The sequence below is a fragment of the Dama dama genome, chromosome 5 (genome assembly GCF_033118175.1).
Source record: "Dama dama isolate Ldn47 chromosome 5, ASM3311817v1, whole genome shotgun sequence".
NCBI lineage: Eukaryota > Metazoa > Chordata > Mammalia > Artiodactyla > Cervidae > Dama > Dama dama.
In genome coordinates this window covers 17,682,417-17,704,543 of record NC_083685.1, presented here as the reverse complement: position 1 = coordinate 17,704,543, position 22,127 = coordinate 17,682,417, and the positions used below count along the sequence as shown (strand labels likewise).

The 22,127-nt window shown below is 43.8% G+C and overlaps 2 protein-coding genes across 8 annotated transcripts in view; one reads left to right on the top strand and one right to left on the bottom strand.

Moving 5' to 3' along the window:
• Positions 1-7,592, top strand: part of SH2B3 (SH2B adaptor protein 3) — a 37,457-nt gene extending 29,865 nt beyond the window's left edge. For both annotated transcript variants that reach the window (XM_061141914.1, XM_061141912.1), the window contains 6 exons: positions 3,092-3,193; positions 3,275-3,366; positions 3,451-3,545; positions 3,645-3,859; positions 3,951-4,122; positions 4,249-7,592. In XM_061141914.1, coding sequence (XP_060997897.1) covers positions 3,092-3,193; positions 3,275-3,366; positions 3,451-3,545; positions 3,645-3,859; positions 3,951-4,122; positions 4,249-4,544 — 972 coding nt within the window. In that variant the 3' untranslated portion in view covers positions 4,545-7,592. The remainder of the gene's footprint in view (positions 1-3,091; positions 3,194-3,274; positions 3,367-3,450; positions 3,546-3,644; positions 3,860-3,950; positions 4,123-4,248) is intronic.
• Positions 7,593-8,136: 544 nt separating this feature from the next.
• The window catches only part of ATXN2 (ataxin 2), a 100,828-nt gene continuing 86,837 nt past the window's right edge, over positions 8,137-22,127 (bottom strand). For 3 of the 6 annotated variants that reach the window (XM_061141903.1, XM_061141904.1, XM_061141908.1), the window contains 7 exons: positions 21,408-21,592; positions 20,949-21,081; positions 17,288-17,341; positions 12,721-12,866; positions 11,980-12,207; positions 9,607-9,775; positions 8,137-8,756 (listed from right to left, as the gene is read on the bottom strand). In XM_061141903.1, coding sequence (XP_060997886.1) covers positions 8,728-8,756; positions 9,607-9,775; positions 11,980-12,207; positions 12,721-12,866; positions 17,288-17,341; positions 20,949-21,081; positions 21,408-21,592 — 944 coding nt within the window. In that variant the 3' untranslated portion in view covers positions 8,137-8,727. The remainder of the gene's footprint in view (positions 8,757-9,606; positions 9,776-11,979; positions 12,208-12,720; positions 12,867-17,287; positions 17,342-20,948; positions 21,082-21,407; positions 21,593-22,127) is intronic. The other 3 variants (XM_061141905.1, XM_061141906.1, XM_061141907.1) reach the window with 2 other exon arrangements.

Sequence of the window (22,127 nt, the reverse complement as noted above, 5' to 3'; positions counted from 1 at the left end):
CCATGAAAGAGACGGGTTAAGAGCTGGGTCTGGCCCAGCTGGCTGGCTGGCTTCTGCCAGAGTATTCTGCTGAGTGCCAGACCCACACAAGCAGCTGCCCACCTCCACAGCCCCACCTGAGAATAGACTGACTGCTTTAGCCACACGGGGACCCCCGCATGGCACGCATGCCTGTGTGCTTCCCTGCCTCAGGGCCTTGGCCCAGGACCTCTCCGCGCATGGGAGGCTCGCTGCCTCCCCACCCATGTGTCCTGGCCCCTACCATGTCCTGCCCATTGGGTATCTGTCCCCTTCTAGAGCAGAAGCTGAGTGATACTGTGTGTACTCTGTCCCTGCTGGGGTCCTCTGAGTGTGAACGAGGATGGGGCACAGCAGGGTGCAGGCGGGCGCCTTGGAGCACTCTGGATGGCCGTGCGTGCCTGAGCGCAGGGAGTGGCAGCAGGCTGAGGGGAAAGCAAGGCCTCCAGAGAGGCCAGATCTAGTTCCAGTCATGGCTCTCATTCCCTCCGGCCAGATTCGAGGCCCAAACGCCCCCCACCTCCTACCCCACTCCTGACATGGGAGAAATTGCTCCTCCAATCTGGGCAGAGCCCCTGGCCTCCCCCAACCCCACCAGGCAGCACGGTTACTGGTTAGGTGGACACTAGACGAGCTGGGTCTAGCCCCTGGCTCAGCCTCTCGAGTTGTATGACTCTGGGCTGCAGAGAAGGGACCAAAGAACACGTGCTGGGCTCAGCCAGCAGGCAGAGGGGAGCCGGGCCAAGCTTCATCATTGCCTGTGCGGCCAGGGTTGGCCGTGGCTGAGGAGGGGAATCCTTTCTTCACCACTGCTGGTCAGGTCAGCAGCTGCTCAGCTGCTGGGGGTGGAGCTGGCACTGAGGGGCCCACATTCAGAGTGAGACCCACGGCTCTGCCAGTTAATCTTGGCACTCACGCTGGGGGCAGGGCCCAGGGTGGAACTGAAAAGGAGACAAGGCCCATTCCCTTCTTGGCCTGGTCTACTTCCTCCCGGTGATCCTGTGGGTCCAGAGCCAGGCAGGGCCAACTGCACATGCAGGAGCAGGAAGGAGCCCTCTGTACTAACCCATTCTGTAGCCAGGAAATAAGACATGGAGAGGCTGGCTGACTGAGAACACCGCTGGGGGGATGGGGGCCCTGCTTCCCTGGGCTCTGGCGTGTCTAGTGTCCATGTAGGTGCTGGGTGGGGCTACCTGGCTGAGGAGCTGGGTGGTAGGGGACATACAAGAGGAGCAGGAAGAGTGACGATGCCCTGGCTGGTGGTCACTTAGGGTGGGATTTACTAGTTGTGTAGCTTCTCAGAGTGCATTCCCACAGTTCTCCCCAGACTGCTGGGTGTCCAACCACCAGGGCAGGACTGGCAGCTCCAAGACCTGCTGGGTGTGAGCCTGGACCAAGAAGAGCCTCTCTCCTAGCAGGCTGCCCAGTCTTGCACTCACCATCCTTCTGCCAGAACCCTGAAGCTCAGCTGGGTGTATGGCTTTGGGATGAACTCTGACACCACCTTTTGAAAAACCAGCTCCTGTCCAAGACATACCCTTCTGGGCACAGGCTGGATCTGCCAAAGCCGCTGTGCCTAGAACTCACCTTTGCTCCTGCCTCTTGTTTCTTCCTCCTCACCTGGCGCTGGCTTGATGGTGTGTGTGCACACGCATAACTAGTAGTGTCCAACTCTCTGCGACCTCATGGACTGTATGTAGCCCACTAGGCTCCTCTGTCCATGGAATTTCTCAGGCAAGAATATTGGAGCGGGTTGCCATTTCCTCCTTCAGGGGACTTTCCCTACCCAGAGCTCAAGCCCGAGGTCTCTTGTGTCTCCTGCACTGGCAAGTGGGCTCTCTACCACCTGAGCCCCCAGGGAAGCCCTGGTTTGGTGGGGGTTGTGGTATTTTCAGGTGCACCTCACTGTCTCTTAAAACAGCTGCTGAAGGGAGGAGGGGCACCAGTGGGTCTCAGCTGCCCTTTCCCACATCTTATCTTCCTCAGGCCTCTGCTGAAAGCCACCACTGATCATGTCATGACTCTAGGGAAACAATCTTAGCCATTTTATCATAGGAGGAAGTGGAGGGTGCTCTGCCTTCTGAGAAAAAGTGATGAGAGCTCCTGGGCCCTGGGAACAGACATCTGTAGGGTCAGCCAGGTTCAGTCAGGACCCTTTTGATGACTAAAGAGTAGGGGGTCATCTCCCACCCACTGTGAACCCCATGTGTGTTGAATGTCACGGGAGACTTCTGGTGATTGCAGTTTTCTGGCTGGCTGGTAACTGGGGCCAGCCGTGCCAGGCTCTGTTCCTTTGGGCACATTGGCAAAAGAGCCCCAAGAGCCCATAGCTAAGCTACTCTGCCAACTCTCACCATGCCACCTCACCCATGCCTCCTTTCCTGAGACTTGGAGGCAGAACAGAGTCGTCAGGTATATGCTTTGAATGGGGGTTCACAGCCTGATCTCTGCTTCCTCAGGCAAATTACTATGTCCAACATTTGAATTTCTTCTTTTTAAGATGTGGTGATAACATCTGCTTCCTGGGCTGTTGTTGGGCTGGGAGAGGTCCGTCCTGGTGGGGAGCCAGTGGAGGGGAGGAGAGGAGCTAAAGGCAATGTGAAAGGCCTGGGCCCCTGGCATGGTCAGCCAGCACCATAGAGGGAACTTGGATTGGGATACCCTCACCTTCCATCTCTGGGTTTGCTGTGACGAGGTAATCAGCAGCGATTGTGACTGGCCAGAAGAATGGGTTGGGGGGTTTTGCTCCACCAGAGGGAAGAGAAACTGGTGTCAGCCAGCAAATGGGTCAGAGCTGGAATGCCCACAGGTCAAGGTGAAGCAGAGACCGGCCCTCAGGCCCTGTTGGGCGCTGGGGAGCTCAGTGTCTGTGTCTGGGTGGGGGAGACAGTGCTGTGGTTACAGGCAGAGGATCCCCTGCAGGTTTCTGTTGGGAAGAATGCTAGAATCTACTCCAGGATCAGAGTGTCCACTGAGCAAGCTAGGCCCTGGGGAGACTGCAGAAAAGAACAGAGGCCTGGGTGGGTGAAGGGCTATCAGGGACAGGCCCTGAATGCCTGCACTGGTCTCCTAGAGTTCAAAGTCCAAGCTACAAGCAGCCTGCTCCAGTATCCAGGAGATCCGGCGATGCACACGTCTTGAGATGCCTGACAACCTGTACACCTTTGTGCTAAAGGTGAGTGGCAGCTTTCCACACATGGGGGGAGCAGACACAGACCTCAGGAATTACACACAGCTGTCCCTTCCTTCCTGTCAGGTGAAGGACCGGACAGACATCATCTTTGATGTGGGAGATGAACAGCAGCTGAATTCGTGGATGGCCGAGCTCCGGGCATGCACAGGCCAAGGGTGAGACCCAAGGGCTCCATCTTGACACAGCTTTTCCTGCTACTCTTGAGCTACCGAGTCCTGAACCCCCATCTTCTCCCGCAGACTCGAGACCACAGACCCAGAGCCGCACTTTCCCTCAGCCACAGAACCCGGCACGGCTGACTCTCCAAGGGGAAGCACAGATTCTTTGAACCAAGGTGAGGGGTCAGGGCCTCTGTCCTCCAGTACATCAGGACCCAGCCCAGGGCATAAGGTGCCCACAGAGGGTCACCATTACCCATCTCCTTCTCTACCAGGTGCTTCTCCTGGGGCGCTGCTGGATCCAGCCTGCCAGAAAACAGATCACTTCCTGTCCTGCTACCCCTGGTTCCATGGTCCCATCTCCCGGGTGAAGGCGGCTCAGCTGGTCCAGCTGCAAGGTCCTGATGCTCACGGAGTGTTCCTGGTGCGGCAGAGCGAGACGAGGCGCGGGGAGTATGTGCTCACGTTCAACTTCCAGGGCATAGCCAAGGTATGGGGCAAGGCGGGTGGGGCTGCACCCCGGCCAAGTTAAAGGCCGCAAGGGGCCAGGGCCTGAGCCTACCTTTCTCCCTCTCCTGTAGCACCTGCGCCTGTCGCTGACTGAGCGGGGCCAGTGCCGAGTGCAGCACCTCCGCTTCCCCTCAGTCGTGGACATGCTCCACCACTTCCAGCGCTCGCCCATCCCCCTCGAGTGCGGGGCTGCCTGTGACGTCCGGCTGTCCAGCTACGTGGTTGTTGTCTCCCAGCCACCAGGTGTGACCCTGATGCCCCTTGATAAAGGGGGTGGGGACCGAGACCTCCTGTTGTGTCCTTCCAGCACCTGCCTCCACCCTGATAAGACTGACAGTGTGGTCTCTCTCTCGGTCACTTGTCCCCCAGGTTCCTCCAACACTGTTCTGTTCCCTTTCTCCCTCTCTCGCTGGGATTCAGAGCTGGGCCTTCCCCACCTTAGCGCTTCTGGCTGTCCACGGGGTCTTGGCCCAGAGGGTCTCCCAGGCCGATCCTCTCCCCCAGAGCAGATCTTCCACCTGGTGCCTTCGCCCGAGGAACTGGCCAACAGCCTGCGGCACCTGGAGCCCGAGCCCGCCAGTCGAGCCCGGGACTCAGACTATGAAATGGACTCCTCCTCCCGGAGCCGCCTACGGGCCATAGACAATCAGTACACGCCTCTCTGATGGGCCTCATGCTGCCCGGAGGAGCACAAGCAAGCAGAGATGTGAACTTGTGAATGTATTTCCTTCCTTCCAGAGAGAGATTCAAGGGACACTTTTAACTGCTCATTCCAGTTTGGATGTGACCCTTCTATTAGGCCTGTTAAAGGGCCTCCAACAAGTTCCATTCTTACCTGGCTTTCTCCTTATTGTTTACAGATGTAGTTCTTGTTCAAGGATGTCCCTAGGACCAGGCCCCATCACTCTTGAGAGGCGGCCGGGGTTGGGGGAGGGGGAGGGCTGGAGTTGGCAGTGGAAACTACTTCTCCTTTTCACTGACACTGTCTGTCCCAGCTGACAGACTTTCTACTTGGGGAGGGGCCCCATATGGAAGCCCAAAACACTAACAAGCCCTGGATTCTGCCGTGGTTTTCCCACTGTAGCGTCAGTCCAGGTGGCAGGTCTGCTGTACCCAAGCCACAGGTGACCACACCTATCCTGCTTCCACTCTCAGCTTTAGGACAAAGTTCTGGCAGATGGACAAGCTAAAGGTCAAAAATGATTTTAAACATTTTTACCTCAGATTAATTTTTCAAAGAATTCAGGTTTCAAAATTAAACCATTGCTTATTTCATTGCACTGTTTGAACTAATACACATGCAATTTTTATAGTCAGAGACAGCTATGCAAACCTACTGACCAGTTCCTGGTTCAAGCCAGTATGCCTGGCTTCCTTGTCTGTTATATTCTCAGGATAGTCACCTGTTGCTGAGGAGATACTGTCCTTCCTAAATGTAGAGAAGTGAAGTGTGTCATTCTTTCAAGGAAATTCCAAGCAATTACTGAAAGAGGAGGGTGGCCAGGAACAGTTCCACCCCGGTGCCTTAAGAATAAAAAACTGAATTCTGGTTTACAGTAGCTTTATGGTGAGAGTTAAACTGGGGTGAGGGAGGGGCAAGGAAAAAAGGGGCTGCTGGGCCCTTTCTAGTAAATCTTTCACCAACAGGGCTGGCTCAGAGCCTCCAAGCATCTAAAGGCTTATTAAATTATTCCACAAGGTTTAGGCTCATTTTTGAGCCAAAATGGAAGCTAGGAATCTGGTGCCACAGCTAATGAGAAACTCCTTTAATAGTCCACAATCAGTGTTCTGTTCCAGCAGTGACCACTGCTTCATCTGATGAAGACTATGTGTGCATGGATACACAGGCACCCATAACCTCCACCATCCCCAGAGGTCCTGCAGTCGAATCTCCATCTGTACTTGCCTTTCACAAGTGACACAATTCATAGGGGGCTAGCTCCTCCCACAACTTTCATGCAGAGGCTCAGAAACAAGGGAGGCAGTGACCCAGCAGAGTCAGCTGCTTCTGGTGCCAGCAGAGCCATTCAGTATAGCTGCCAGCCTTACCCAAGTGGCTTCTAGGAAACTGGGAGTTTTATTAGCACAGCTTAACATTTACAGATGTATCAATCAAAGGCTAAAATTAAACCTTGGCCTAGACTAACTACTGCCTGCCTTATCTGGGGTGAGGGGTTTGTCTGTTCCAGCCATTCTCTGTACTCCAGGAGGTCAGACTTTAGGAGGGGTAGGGAGGTAAGCAGCCACCTTGCTTCACTACTTTTAAAACCAACACTCCTAGCAGTCCAGTGGTTAGGACTCTGGACTTCCACTGCCTGGCACATGGGTTCAATCTCTTGTTAGGGAACTAAGATCCCTCAAAAAATCTACATACTAACACTCCTGGGTGGTTTCACAGATGGTAAAGTATATCCAACTCTCAATCTATGGTTGTGGTCCATTTCTAAGGGCTACATTTTCTACACATCAAGCATTACTGAGTAATGAATGCTAAGCAAACGCAGACCAGGAGGGTAAACGTAGAGATATGGCATCTACAAACCTGGGGCACTCGCTTCTTAACAGCCTCTCAACATACAAGTCTCAGGTGGTGCCAAGAGGCTAGCCAGGCCCAGCAAGCTCGCAGCTCTGAATGATTGGCTGCAAAGTACAAGCTCAGAATCTGATACAGTCACCCACTTCCAGACAGCTTCAGTGTAAAATGTTCAAGAAAAACATTTCTTGACTAAATGTGTCTGAGTTACCTGGACAGTTCAAATACATTCCAACAAAAAAGGCCCTTTGTGGCCTAGGAAGAAGTGACACTAAGCCAATGCCTTTTCTTTCTGCTAGAGCAGGTCAAGCTGGAGGAAGGGGGAGCAGTGGGGCCCAGGGCGTGATGCCCTCACAGGCAGTGAGGCAGCAACCCTGATAGCTGCAGCCAGCCCACTGCAGTCAGAGCACATTCCATCACCCTCTTTCCAGACCCAATGTGACCACTGCTGCCGGCAAGAGGCCAGGCCGGCAGCCTCTGCTAAGAGCCAGGCTCTGAGTGGCAAACGGACCCTGAGTATCGCCAGCCCTCTTTCATCTCTAATGACAGATGACGAGGATGGCCTGGCTGCTCCCAGCACCGTCACTTCGTTCACCTGACTTTAGTGAACTTTACAAACTAACAGTCACCAGCACCAAAGAATTAAGTCAACTAACCTGCCTTGAATTTTAGACCAGCAATCCATATGGCTTTATCTGGTATAAATCTTCTGCCTTTGATCATTTCTGGACCGTGTAGGAAAAAGGAATAGCAATCATTAAAATCTTAAGCCAGAGAACACTATTTTTACATAACAGTTTCTTAACCTAAAATCAAAGCCTTGAACTCTTCCCTAAGGGTTGCCTGAGATTCCTTCATGCTGTTATTCAGGGCTAAGTCTGTTATCACAAATATCATGTGAGTGCTAACATCTCCCACAAGCTAGAGGAACATGATAGTTTATTATCCACTGCCTCTTAACAAGGACACATCTGACACCCAGTGTTTAGCTGGAATAAATAGCACATTGTAATGACAACACAGAGAATGGATTCATCTTGTATCATTATAGGCAGGAGGTCTATTTGGCAAATTTTTATGTATTGTTTATGTACTGTATAAGTAACTTATTCTTGAATACAGATTTTGCTATAATGTACAAATTGCTACATGTTAATTAAAACAAAGGTTTTGGAATCTTGATTAGTTAACTGCAGTATTTAAAGGCTCTATTATGACTACAATCTCTGAAAAAATAGGTATTTTTCCAGTTTATCCTCCTCCCACAAAACCAAGACCCCTAACAAATGCTTAGGGTTTATTTTGTACATTGCTGCATCCTTTCAGCTCTCTGGATTCCTTTATTACAACCGTGAGTGTGTGTTTCCTGCCCCCTACTGGTAAAACACAGATGCCTGAATCAGGACAACCTCTGACTTATCTGGGTTCCGGAGATATTAAAAAGGAAGCTTACAGAATCAACGTCAGGCCGAGGATGTGGACCTTCGGTGCTGCCCAACTCTAGCCAGCCTTCCTCCTTCTGAAGCAGACCTCTAGCCACCACAGAGAACATCTCTCAGTCTTGTCTTTTTTCTAGAGATACCTTGAACCAGAACTAAAGGTGAAGAAGAAAAATCATTTGACAGCTAACCTTCAAGGATATTAAGAAAGCAGTCAGCCCTCCTGCCCTGAAACTCAGTATCCTATAATGGAAATAGCTCATACAAACACACATTAACTTGGTATCAGTTTTTAAAACTTTTTTTATTTTTTAATTTTTTTTAAGTTTTTATTTTATATTATCTACAAAGTAAAAGTTTTTCCCTTAACTTAAAAGTTGAACCACTGCAGACAGTGATTACTTCATCAAACTTGATTTATAAATAATAATCCGTCAGTTTGACGGTAAGAATTTACTGAACCTTTGTCAAGTTTAGTAAAGGTGTTCCAAGTCTTGATTTTTTTTTCTTTTTTTTAGCGGTAATAGCAGCAAGAATCACTCTTGTTACTTCTTTTGCTAGCTGATGTGTTCATGACTTTCAAGGGTCATTAAAAAATAAATAACTTCCAGTTTCAGCAAGCAGAGCTGGGGTACTTGCGGGACTCGGAAACAGCATATGGAATTATGGAACAGCCCACAAGTTCCTAAATGCCTCTACTCGGTCCAAATATCTTCCACTGCAAGTGAACTGTTAGCATTCCTATTGGATGTTACAAGAAATCAACATATATTTTTTCAAAACAAAATAATGAAATTCTAGTTTTCTGTGCTTCCAGTTGGTAGAAGCAGTAGAAGGGAGGAGGGAATTTGGCCTTTCGGTTCCTCCAGGGCAGCCTTACAACTGCTGTTGGTGGTGGGCTTGTACTGTAAAAAAAAAAAGTGAATATTTAAACAGAAAACTGGCAACACTTGCATATTAGCCTAGTGTTTCTGCAGCACATGACTGTAAGCTATCCTTGTGCTAGCTGAACAAGACTCAAAATTTAATTCACTCTGTACCCTTCCCACCCCCCAGCATCTGTACCAAAATGGGGAGAGGTAGGTGGGTGGGTAGAAACAGACCAGTCAGACATAAAACCATTTCAGATAAAACTCCCAGAAGAGTTGTTGTTCATGGGGTACAAAAAAGGCCTTAACATATCCCCTCCCCAAATAACAGCCAAGCACCAGTGCTGCTTTCAGAATAACAGGTTAGACTGTGAAATCTCGCCATGGCCGCCATCAAGTACTAGCGCACAATCACGGGCATTCTCTCCCTGCCAGGGCATAGACTGGAGCTAATTCTATAGTCAAAACCAATCCATACACAGCACTTTCTCATCAGTAGTAGTCTCCAGAGCTACAATCAAACTCTGCCATGGTGGTAACCCCCCACGTCAGACTGTAGGGACTCAGGAAGGAAAACACTGCCCTGTCCAGCCTAGCATAACAAGGAAGGCCAACTGAGTCCTAAGCATGCATCAGCTACACAGAATGCTGCTGCTGCTGCTCATCAAGCCAGATCCTGTATACCATCAGAACACACACAGCCTAGGCTCCCGGGAGCCTCAGGCCCTGACACTGAGCTGATCGTCACAGTCCCTACTGTGCACACTCTGACGGGTCTTGCTAGTTCTCAGATGCGGGGCTTCAAGCGCTGGCCCTGCCTGCCATTCGACCTGTGCGAGCAGAATGCTTTGGGGTGCCCGGCGGCCCCTGCACACACACGCCTCACCTGAAGGGTGCGTCATATAAGGGAAATGCGCTGTTGTCGAGACTGGAATGGGCTGTAGTGCACTTTGAGCGAGGGCGGCCTGGGGACCGCCGGGTGGCTGTGTCGTCATTAGCATCATTGGCGCATGGGCAGTTGGATGAGAAGGAACCATTCCTGACTGTACATGAGCCTGAAACAGAGAGCTCTTTTACGCATACAGGCAACATCTCCAGCTTAAACAACATGTCAACTGTGTTCCTTTCACTGGGTTGGGGCTCTCAGGAAAGGGCAACAGTGGGCCCTCAGGGCCCTTTCTTTCCTCTGGGGACATTCCCTAGTGGATCCATTAGTTGACCTATAGACACGCTTCACCTTTTGGCAGATTCTGCAAGGCTGAGGGGGCAGGCACCCAACGAGCCTTGGTCAAAGTCAGGGCTGCCGTGTCCTAGGCTTCAACATTTCTGATGACTGGATTCTATGTAGGGGGCAAGGTCTTCACAAAGGTAAGAAGATCCCTGATCCAAGTGCAGCTTTCTCAAACTAATAGGAGGCTACATGCAATGATGCTTCTAGACTCTGGCTTCCATGTGGGGTCTGAATCATCCCTTTCAGGTAAGAAAGCAGATTATTACCTTGTAAGTGGGGACTGTTAACTCCTGTTCTATATTCTCTTTGCTCCTCCCCCTCTGCTTCTTGCCTGCTCACCAGAACACCTCAGTGAAGATATGAGTCAAGGCAATGAGAAAGACTTTCAGACCCTTTGCTCTGCTGAAAGATCCGCTGATAAAGCAGCAGCAGGAGGAGATGCAGTGAATGGCTCCAGTGAGGTGGGGAGGGGTAATCTGAAATCATCTGGGCCAACCCAGTGTCCCTGTACCAAGTGACAGTGAGTTCAACCAGGTCTCCCTGTCAAGTTGGAAAGGTTTTAGCCCAAAGACCTGGACCCCAGCTCTGCAGGGATTTGCAGAGCGAGGAGGACAAGTCCTCAATTCCTCCTCCAATACTGTGCACTATTCTAGACCATGATAAACCTTGAAGCAAACCCTGTTTTGACTCTTAACACGTTCCAGTAGACCCAGGGCACATCTGGACTTCCCTGCAGACGTTAACCTTTTTGTTCTTTCAGCGCAAAAACACAAAAGTGAGGTTTTAGGAACCCCAACTTACATATAAATTCACATAACTACTTAGCCACCAGCCTCTGCTAGACATCTACCGGCCCCCAGGTCTCATGAAGCTCCTGATTCAGCCAAACCATGCTGCCCCACACTTGACCAAACCGGCTCCCCTCCCCACCATCAAGAGCAACTCATCCACTGCAGTGCACCACGCTACAGAACCTTCCCGTTTGCTGGGGAGGATGCCCAGACTTCCCAGAGCTGTGGAACTCTAGTTACAAGGTCACCTTCTGAGTTAGCTCCAACTGAGAAGCATCTCCAGCCCCACCATGACAGAGCCTCAGGGGTGCACTGCTTGACATGAAACGGAGTTCAAGGGGCAGTTTAAGCTGGGACCTGCCTAAGAGAGTTCTGTTATGAAAGCAGCAAAGAGACATCAAATACAGCCAATCCACCCTTAATAGCTCCAGGGAGGGCCTCAAAGGACAGTGTTAGAAGTTCAACTTCAGTGCAGCTCCTTCTCCTCATTAAGACAATTCAAATTGGCCCTGGATGGCATTGGACTTTGGTCAGCAGCAATCACACCTTTCAACCTTTAGAAACTTATGCTAGAAGTGAGCTCCAAGTGCTTCCAGATCTGCTCTTTAAGAAAAATGGGAACACCTGGGCGCTTCCAGCTTCAAATCACACAGCACCAGTGTACAAGGCCAAGCCCTTTCAAGAAGTACAACATATGGTCAAAGCAGATTTAGGAATAGCCAGGGAAACAAATGAAGAGATTTCTTAGGAACTCAGGTGACTAACATTCAAGTGGACAGTCCCAGGGCAGTCATCTCAGAGTTGAGAACTTGTGAAATCCCATCTTCTTTGTCAGACCTGCGTGTGTGTGTGTGTGTGTGTGTGTGTGTGTGAGGTGTGGGGGGGATATGTTTACATATATGTGTATATATAGCAACAAGAAAGCTATATAAACAGAAACAGAGCAATGCAGACACAGTAAGGAAAGAACTAGGTTGCATTCCAGAGTCAAAGGTATTTTTAAGGCCTCAGTTGGGAAATGTCAGAAGACTGACCAGTCAGCAACTTCACTGATCCCATTACAAAACCACACAAACATTCATTTAAGGCCAGATCACATGTATCTGAGTGGGAAAGAAGAGACAAGCAGATGGCATCACACACAGGGGTTCCTAGCTTGAAGAGCATCTGGCTCTTTGCTGCTCATCTATTCACATCCTATTTGGTCTTCACAAAAAGTTGGCTAAAGCAGGTTTACCTGAGGTACATGGGCCATGTGGGGTGGATTGGTGTAAGCCGGCTGAACATGAGAAGGATGAATGGTAAAGACGGTCTGCTGTGCTGCTGGGAAACTATTCTGTGGAGACTGTGTATTGGAGGCAGGTGTCATGGAAGGTGGGGTTGGCGCAAGCCCCGCATGGTAAATGGCAGACTGCTGCTGTGGACTGGCCAGATGGAGAGCCTGGGCGGCCTGGTGCTGATGGTGCTGCAAAGTGACAGCAAAGAGTACAGATTAAGAAACATTCCTTTCTGGGATACAAGCCTGATTGTCAGACTGCAAGCCCTCAACCAAGCAGTGGGAACTAAGAGTACTGCTCCAGGGAACTGGAGCAAAGAGCTCCAGATGCCAAAGAGCTCCTTAAGTGCCTTCTTAAAAAGGAACGATTAAAGAAACTAATAGGAAAACAAACAAAATCATATCATATAAACATTAGAAATGGTAGTTTTTAAAAGTTCCAAGCAAATTCCTTACTTTACGTTAGATTTTTCTATATTGGTAAACTTTTCAGAACTTACCCAATCACCTTATTCTCAATATGTACCTTAAGGTGATTAAACCTGGGGGCACAGCCTGCAGAGCTGTACGTTGGCTCCTAGGTGAGGCAGGGCTGCCATGTGTTTTGATCACGTGGTACCTAGCATCTTGCCTGGCACTGGAAAAAACACTCAGTAAACAGAACGATGCAGCAGTTCTGGTGAAGGCCTCCGAGTGTCTTACCTGAACAGGACTGGGTGCAGGATGGCTCCCGCCATGTTGGCTTTGCTGCTGTCCGGTGGGCGTAGCTGAAGGCTGAGGATGTGGAGTATGTGGGTGCAGGGTAGCATTAGGGTGCGCATACTGCTGAGCAAGGGAGCCAGTGGAAACTAAAGTGAAATAAAAAGGAGTGTGTATAATTGACGTTATGTGGTGGTCTTCATTGCTCTTCTATGCCTCATCAACTTTCAGCTCATCAACAGCTTTCTTGATGCTCAGTGCCTAACCCATCTCTATATTTGACTCCATTTAATCCATCCACTTTTTGAAAAAAAAAAAGTCAAGTTACTGCTTACCAATCAGACTAGCATTTTATTCACATAACATACATACTGTATCAAAATCTAATCAGTTTAAATTTACTTTTAAAACAGTCACTAGGTTTTCCTGAAAAAGCAACTTAAAAACACAGACAAATAATTCAAACACACACACACACACACACACACACACACACAGAAGCTCAAGGCCATCATCTGGCTAACCTCACCATGCTACTGCCCTGGAGCTGGCGCACTGTCCTGTCCTGTGGGCACAGATGGTATCAAGGCTGCAGTAATGGGCTGGATAAGGTGTGTGGCAAGGTCAGGGCTCTATCTTCAGGGCCAAATGACCACAATCTCTCTCAGATGATTACAGAAGCCACTTTGCTGCTCAGTTTGTCCCCTGGGCCTCCCCGCTCAAGATCTCTCACCTTTGTTTTATAGTTTAGGATTACCTAAACTATGTATTTAGGAAAACCAAACTCCCTTCAAAGCATCACAGCCTTTAGAAAAAATTTTACTAGCTAGGTAACTACAAAGGAAATATGACGGGCTAGTTTAAGTAAAAATGTGTTCATTAAAGGTAAGAATGCAAAGCCAATTCTTTATAACTGTCAGCACTGACCATACGTTGGCACAAAACAGGGAGATCAGATATTTGTTCATGTCATCCCAATACAGCAATCAGAATCAAAAGCACAAGATGGGTTCACTGCTTCCAGTGACTACTAATATAGCACACTGATACAAATCTAACCATGATGTGGCTATGAGTTGAGGACAGTGTTCTTAAGACATACTTCTTAGAAGTCAATGTGTGACTTCCAGCCTTCTGTCAAATCAATCCTGAAATCCCCGAGAAGCTATGCCCATACAAAGAAACAATTTCAAAATACTTCCTCATGTTCTTCATATGATGATACACAGGGGACTGTTAGGGAGAAGCAAGCACCTTTGGGATCGGGCACCTTGACTCCAGTAGTCTAATAGGCCAGCTGCTGAGAGTCACCAGCAGAGATGGCTCTGGGTGAATCCCATGTAAATGTTATGCAGGTTAGGTACATGAAACAATTCTATAATACTTGACATTGTAGGGCCAGGGGCTACCAACATTCCAACCCGACTGGTCACCTTCTCAACTGCATAGGTACCCTTTAAAGAGAGAAGGAGAGGCAAAGAGCCAGCGCTAGGATCACCTGTGCATCCACGGCTAACACCTAGTGGGCGTATATACTAAGTTAACATCTAGATTAGATTCAACAAAGCACTTCTGTTTATACACTGGGAAAATCCCCTAACTATAACAGTTAACATACATTGGAACAAGGAAAACTGGCAACATATTCTCTGGGTGTTTTTTTAACAAGTCAGTGACTGTTACCTGGGAGGTGGAAAAAATAATGTACTAACAGCTTTCTTGAGTTTCACAATCCCATGAATCTATGAAAGTATTGTCTTTTTTCCTACTTCACTGGATTATTAAAAGGCCATTCATCATCATTTAAATTAACTTGCAGATCCCCACAAATTGTCTAGGCACTAAAGTCTAAAAGACCTGACATAAATTTTGAACCTCTGCTCTTGTGTATCTTAAACTAGAAAGCAATTCCTGAAACCAAATTCTTAAAGTTTCATAGAGGTAGACTATTATAGAATCTCATAGAGTTTCTACTTATTTAACCATATTTGTTCAAGAAATTTTTGTACTGAAAATTTAACTTTCTAATTACCCTGTAAGCAAAGTAATAAGAAAATAAAAAGTAACAACAATCAACTCTAGCTGGGTGCTATTTGATTTTCACACATTAAAAAAGAGAAGGCCATTACAAAGAATAATTATGCCCATGAAGTCTCATAATTAACTAATTATCCACCAATTAGAAAAATGTTAAAATCTTGAAATTACTTTCAGAAAAATAAAGATAGAAGTATTTTTTACCATGCATTTATTTGAAAGGCACTTCTGGATTTACTTGCCAATACTGAAAGGCTGTCTGTATCTCATTTACATTCATAGCACAAATACTTCAAGTAGTCCGAGCTGAATGCCTCTACATAGGATTTTGCTTAAAAAAACCCATCGTCTCCCTATCTAAACACCAATAAACTACAGTGCATTATAAGAAAAATTAAGCAGATTTAAACAGACATCATAGGCTGGAAATAAAATGTAAGCATGTCTGATTAGAAACATCTTCCTCTGTTTATCATCTTTCTGAAAAGATGCTTGCAAAGCAAGTACCTTATCCAGGAATTCTTTCCCCCTTCAAATACAAAAATTGAGTAGCTAACTGGGGAAAATGTGGAACCTATACTTTAATAGTAATAACAAAAATATACTTTGGTTCCTTGAAAGCTCACTTAAGAAAGTGACAAACACAGCTAGGGTAGGAGGGAAATTTTTAAAAGAGGAGGAGGGGTTGGGGTGGGGGTGGGGAGAGAGAGAGAGAAAGAAAGGAACCAAGTTAGAGTAAATGAGGAAGATAAGACAATTAGGGAAAGGGAAAAGTGGAGAGTGAAAGGCAGAAAATTCTGGGCTTTCTTAAGCTAAATCTATCATTTAACTGCTATTATTATACATACTCATTATCTAAAGATTCCAGAGAGGTTAAAAATAAAGTGATTTTTCTTAAAAATTCTGATTTAGCTCTCCACCAGATAACCCCAGTCCAAAGAGTTTTCTAAGCCATAACTGATCCTACTGAACTCAACTGAGTCGACAGAGCTGTGCATTCAATTTCTAACTAGGTTTTCTCATTTTTGGCCTTGGATGCACAAGTCATGAGAGATCACCAGCACGGCAAAACTTCAAAAATGAAACAAAATCTTTAAATTTTGATGGTAAACTCAGAAGCAAAGAAGTGAAGGAAAGTTGAAAACTTTTTAAAAGGGGAATAAAAGGCAACTAGCTCAAAAAAACAGGGCTAAAAGCTTATTTAGAAGGAGGTGGGGTATAAAGCAGCAAATTAAATTACAAACTGCAGCCCCGCTATTAGTTTCTTTTAAAAAATACTGATATTCTCTTTTAGGGAAACTTGTGCTAAGGCAGTTAATGCTTAGGTGTGATGATTAAGCTTTTAGCTACTTACCAGGAAACTGACTCCAAATCTACTAACAGAGACAGTAAGATGGTGAGGATAACTACATTTGAGACCTCAAACAGTACATTAATAGAATTACTGACACTGTCTTTTATATATTATACCACATACAGAATTCCCTTTCAATAGTTATATACACAGCAAGACTCCTTTTTAAAGAGCATCTATATTAAAGGATTAAATTTGTTAACATTTCCTAGCACCAAATAAATAATATGTACGCACTTATTTTTGGATACCAAGGCACAATTAATGTCAAAATGTTTTCCCAATGCTTTTTAAAGTTTGCCACCTAGTATATTCAGACATTCACTTATTCCAAAATAATTTAAAATTTAGTCTCTATGATAACATTTTAATCCTTAATAGTCTTGAGAAAACAGTATTTCACATAAAGTGACCACATACTACACTATCATCCGTTTCTAAAGGGTTTCTGCAAGAAGGTGACTTCCCCGTTCAAATACCAAAAGTCCATAAATAAGCCTTAAGATTTCCCTACAAATAGAGAAAACAAACCTTACAAGTTCATTTCCAAAAGAAATCCCTGCTCAGACTTTCTCCATTTAAGAGGAATCATCTACCTGTCCACTGCTGAGAGGGGTTGATGTTACCCAAGGTAATCTCTGGTGGCTGTAGGTCATGTTTTCCTGCTTAAGCTCAAGACATCCATGAGGTGTCTGCTACCTGAATATTTTAAACCTGTAGTCATGCAAAGATTGAAAATACAGAAACACTTCTCCCCAAGTATTTCAACCCTCTTCAATTAAAAATCCTTGTAAGAATAAATTTTTTCTTACCAGGATATATTTAAAAAAATGGTATGTTTTACACTTGTGGCTTGTTTTGCTTTGCTATGAAAAAAGGTTGTTCAGGAAAATTTCCTCTGAACAAGGAATGTATTAGGCATTCCAAAACAGTCACATATTTGCTTGGTATGCAAAAATTAATTTCTGAAACAACTCAATTTTTAAATTAACTCCAGCTTTCTTAAGCTGGGTTATACTTCCTTTTTAAAAACTCTCAATTATTTTCAGATATATGTATTTTTAATGATTTTGTCTGGCACAAGGAAAAGATTGCTCAACAAGTCTACTCCCTTAACATGTATTCTTTAAAAAGTGTTTTACTGTTCAAATTAAAATTAGTATAAAAAACCCAACTCACTGGCAAAGTAGAAAGAAGGGCTTGTCTCCTTGTTGTATGGTAATTTGGGACATGCTGAATTTGGGAAATAGAAAGGTTAATTAGCCTTTTAAGGTGTGCATTTTCCTAATTTTCTGGAAAGGTTGACATATTTAGTAATTTCTTTTTGTATTCATGCATAATTCATTTTTCTTATTTTATAAGAGATGACAAGCACTTTAAACATTACTACAAAATTAAATAAGAGAGGACTGAAGCGAAAAACACTTTTCTTCTGTATTGGGCTGTCAAGTTCCACATGCTCATTTGCTTACATGAAAGGAATAAAGTCATTATCTAATAAAAAGACCAACATTGCATTCCATTGAACAACTCTAATATAAAAAATATACCAATATAAAACAATATTTACCAAGTTTCATTCAAAAGACTAGTTCAATTTTGCAAATCATTACTAATGGAATTGTCACCTTACATCTTATTCTGTAAGGTGTTTACTAGGCATCTGGTAATGGATCCAAAAACTGAGAAACATAGTAATATTAATATTAAACAAGAATATTATATAATTTCCTATTAAACTGTCTACATAAAGGGGTGTGTGTGGGTGCATAAGTACACTTGGAAGGATATGCACCAAAATGTTAACAGGAGGTTGTAAGGGAGAAGATTAATAGGTGCACTTTACATCTTTTTGCCTACTGTACTTTAGAATTTATCTGCATTAAACTACCAAAAACAAACCCAAAGAAAAAGATTTTGGATTTAACTCTTCCTGATGGCTTTAGTTAGCAGAGAAAGTTTCATTATTACTATTTCTAAAAGGGAAAACAAAACAAGATGAATGAAACAAAATCAGATGAATTTTAAGACTAGATGTTAAAGGAAACAAAAAGTAACTTATTTGGAGGAAGAAGGCAGATGCAATGATGAAAGTGAAATTAAGGTCAAAGAGATGAAGTTTGTGATCAAAGTCTCTCCTAAGATAGCTAGAAAGAATACAAGGTCAAAAAACTTAGAATACGTTTCTCCTAGTACCTTAAATAAATGTTCAAGGATTTGTTAGTATACTTATAGTAAATATACCAAAAAATTTTAAAACAACAACCAGCCTTTCATTTTACAGTCATTTCTATTCTCAAAGGCTTTTGCTATGATCATGATGATTAATAAATGACAAAAAGGCAACGTAACAACTGTCATCAACATCTAGGTGCATATTTTTTGTTTGCATTAAAAAAAAAATCTAGATAGGACGTAGCTTAAAAAATAATGCATACTAAAAATATCTAGTTCCTTTCAGAATATAAAATATAAACTGTTTAAGAGACATAAGATTAGCATTTCTATGTAAATTTTATCTTACAGTTTAAAATAATGTACTTAAAAATTTGTATTCTTTACAGATAAAACAAAATGTACAAAAATTTGTAAAAGTTTACAGTCTGTCTTAAAAAGCTGTAAGATCTAAAATAAATCACTGAAGAATTAATAAACTTGCTACAGCAGATTAAATTATGGTTTATTGCAGTAAAGAACAAAACAATTCATTTCCTGGTGTCCTCTTCAGTGTATGAAGTGTCCAAAAGAGAATCAAAAATAATGATAACCAAAATAATCTATGTACAGCTTTGCCCCTAGCCTACCCTCATCAACAGACATCAATAAAACTCAATCTGTGTAAATCGTAGGACAGCAGTTCAGATATGGTTGAGCCAACTTTCTCCTGGCATCAAAGAAGTAGCTTTGATGACTAGTTCATTCTAAGTCTCACTGGATATTAGGTCTAGTATTTGTTTCTTTGCGGTATTTTTCTGTTTACCCACACTTGAATGGACTTCAGGGTCTGAGACCAACTGCTTTTCAAACGGAAATATTTTGGAAAGTAGTTATAAAACCATTAGTGCCTCAAATACAGTAGTCACTGTGCTGTACTGGCTGTTTCAAACCAACGAATATCCATTCAAAAGACAAAGCCAGATGCTGGCAGTGAGTGAATACACTGAGGAGAAAGATTCTGCTCAACAGTATTACTACAATATTCCAAAAGGCATGGGCACACAAATAGCTATTCTCTAAAAGCAATGGAAATTTTAGCTCAAAAGTTTCAGATCTTATTCCAAAGGGAGTATGCCAGAAAATGGGAAGAAAGAAATGGTTTTTCCACTTGTTATATCATGATGTATTCAGGAATGTATGTATAAACAATCATTATGAACTTTTCACCTAAGACTTTAACAAACTGGAAAACTGTTGAAATATATACAAATTGTGTAAAAGTGTGATAAATCAGTGATGCCTTTTCACACATAATTAGTCCTGGTTAAGACAACCCAATGACAGGAGATCATAACCAAAATCATAAACCAAATTAGATCTGTCAACCTTTCAATTAAATTATGGATGGGTTTCTTGAAAGGTTTTCAAAATGTTGCAAGCACAACATTTAAATTTAAAGAGTATAATCAACAATAAAAGATTTTAAGTGTGGAAAAGATCTGACAAGTACTTTATATTAAAAAAAAAAAAGTCACATAAAATTTTAATGACTAGTGAACCTGTGGGAAAGGAGCATGCCTCCAAAAAGAAAACATTAGAAGTGAGTTTCTGGGTGACAAGAATGGTTGTTGCTGCCTGAGTCCTATTCCTATTACTCTACAAAATGTTATAAACTGTAATCTAACATTAAAAAAACTGAAAGTCTTTACATTCTTAGTCATTCAAAAAGTTTAAAGAGGTTTTAAAAAGGAAAGGTCCATGAAGCTGCACGTTAATATTAATTTCATTCTAGGGGTTGTTCTCTTTTCAACTGTACAAATAAACTCTTTTCCCACGCCAAAAAAACCTGAAATGCCAATGGGAAAAGTTAAATGACAGTAAAGGAGTTCTCAGAAAAGTTCAAAACAAAATTTAGATCTCAATAAAATTGGTACTATTAATAATTAAAGGTGTATTTTGAAAAATATGAAATGACTCATTAATTCTATTCTACAAAATATAAGGTGGGCATTTTATTTTCAATTCTCAACATTGAAAATGGTATTATTTTAGTACTTTAGACAGCTGTGAAGTTGACTTGTACAAAGTTCTCTGGCCACAAAACTAAGAGGGCAATTTTAGCTTAGTAGTCTTATATATATTGTTTAATTTTATATAGAATACTTTTATCATTGCATGCTAATTACACTTACAGTATGACTGTCTAAAGCAGATTTATTATTACACAATTTCGACCACTTAAAATACAGCATAATGAAGAAACACAGTAGTAGTATAACAAATAGCAATCAAAAATATGCAATGTCAGTGGCCCCCAGAGTAAAGAGTGAGGGAGAATGTTTTCTTGCTAGAGTGCTTTCATTACAGAAAACCTTCCTGCATACCTTAGGAAGAGTATACCAAATAATGTTACTGATGAGGAAGAGAAGGAAGATAACTTTCTCTACAAAAGTTGCTTTCTGTTATACACATTATTACATTTTTAGTTAAAGAGAGAAATTTCAAGAACAGAAGTAGAAATGATTTGCCAAGACTTACAGACTAGGTCAGAAAGAAACAGATACTTCTTTTTTTTTTTTTAAGATTCTTGACCCTCAATGTCATAAAAGGCAGAGCTATTCTTAAACAGAAATTTAAAACACATTAAGACACACATTGAAAAAAAACAAAAAGTGCTTCCTACCATACATCGCATGTGTCTGCTCATGAGCCCCGTACTGAGTTGCTGAAGAGGACACTAAACCAGGCTGGGCATGTGTTGGTGGTGCCATCATTCTAGCATTACCCTGTATTACAGGACTATAGACATGAGGATGCTGTGTTCAAACAAAAAATTAAGAAAAAACATTGAAGTTATCAGATATAATCAAGTAGATTTTAGTTATGTCTTAACATCATGGTTTGCAGGTTTCCAAAACTTCTAAATACAGAATTTAGAAAATTCTAAATCAGTTTTTTTGGGGGCTGTTTTCTTTGAAACACCTATACTGATCACAGCACCTTTCTGTTAAAAGGGGCCCCCAAATCCTTAGCTGTCTACCCCCACCACATCACATAACACAAAATATAAGGAAAACTCCTTTATCACACTGAAACTTAAATGCAACAACAGTTAAGAGTTATTAGGTCATATCAGGCTTACCTGAGACTGATAATGTGGCACATGCTGAACAAGAGGCTGATTTGGAAACTGCTGAGGACTGTAGGCGACGTATTGTGTGGAATAAGCTGGTGGGGTGGCCACAATTGGTGGGCCTGCTGCTGAGGCTGGGTGCATCATGGTACTCTGATGGTGTTGGTCTTGCCGTTGTTGGGGCATATTTGGTACTGCAGGAAAATGACGTAATATTAGAAGATACCATCTCCTTAGCATAAAATACATGAACTGGTCCATAAGGCTCTGCATGATTTGACACTTCTGCCTGCCTCTCAAATGCCATGCTATTCCACACCCACCCCTCTTCAGTCACTGTGGGCTGTTTTCCTATCATCTATGCTATTCCTTACCCTCAACCCCCAATTCTCTACTGCCAGGTTGGAAAATTTTCACTTGTCCTCAAAGGGTCAGCTTGAAAGCCACATTCTCAGAGAGACACTCTGCGATGACCTACAGAGTTGATCAAATCCCTGTAATTACAAGACTCTTACAGTACTATGAAACATTTCCCTTATTATTTCTCAGATCATCCCTCTTTGATACACTAAATTATGCCATGGCTAGAGAAGGGCATTGGATTTTACTCAAAGAAAAACAAAAATACAACAAAAAAAGTGAAAAGAGACCCAACACTAATCTTAACTCCCATCTTTATTTATTTTTAACTCCATCTTTAAAATTTTTCCACCACTCAATTCTTGCTCA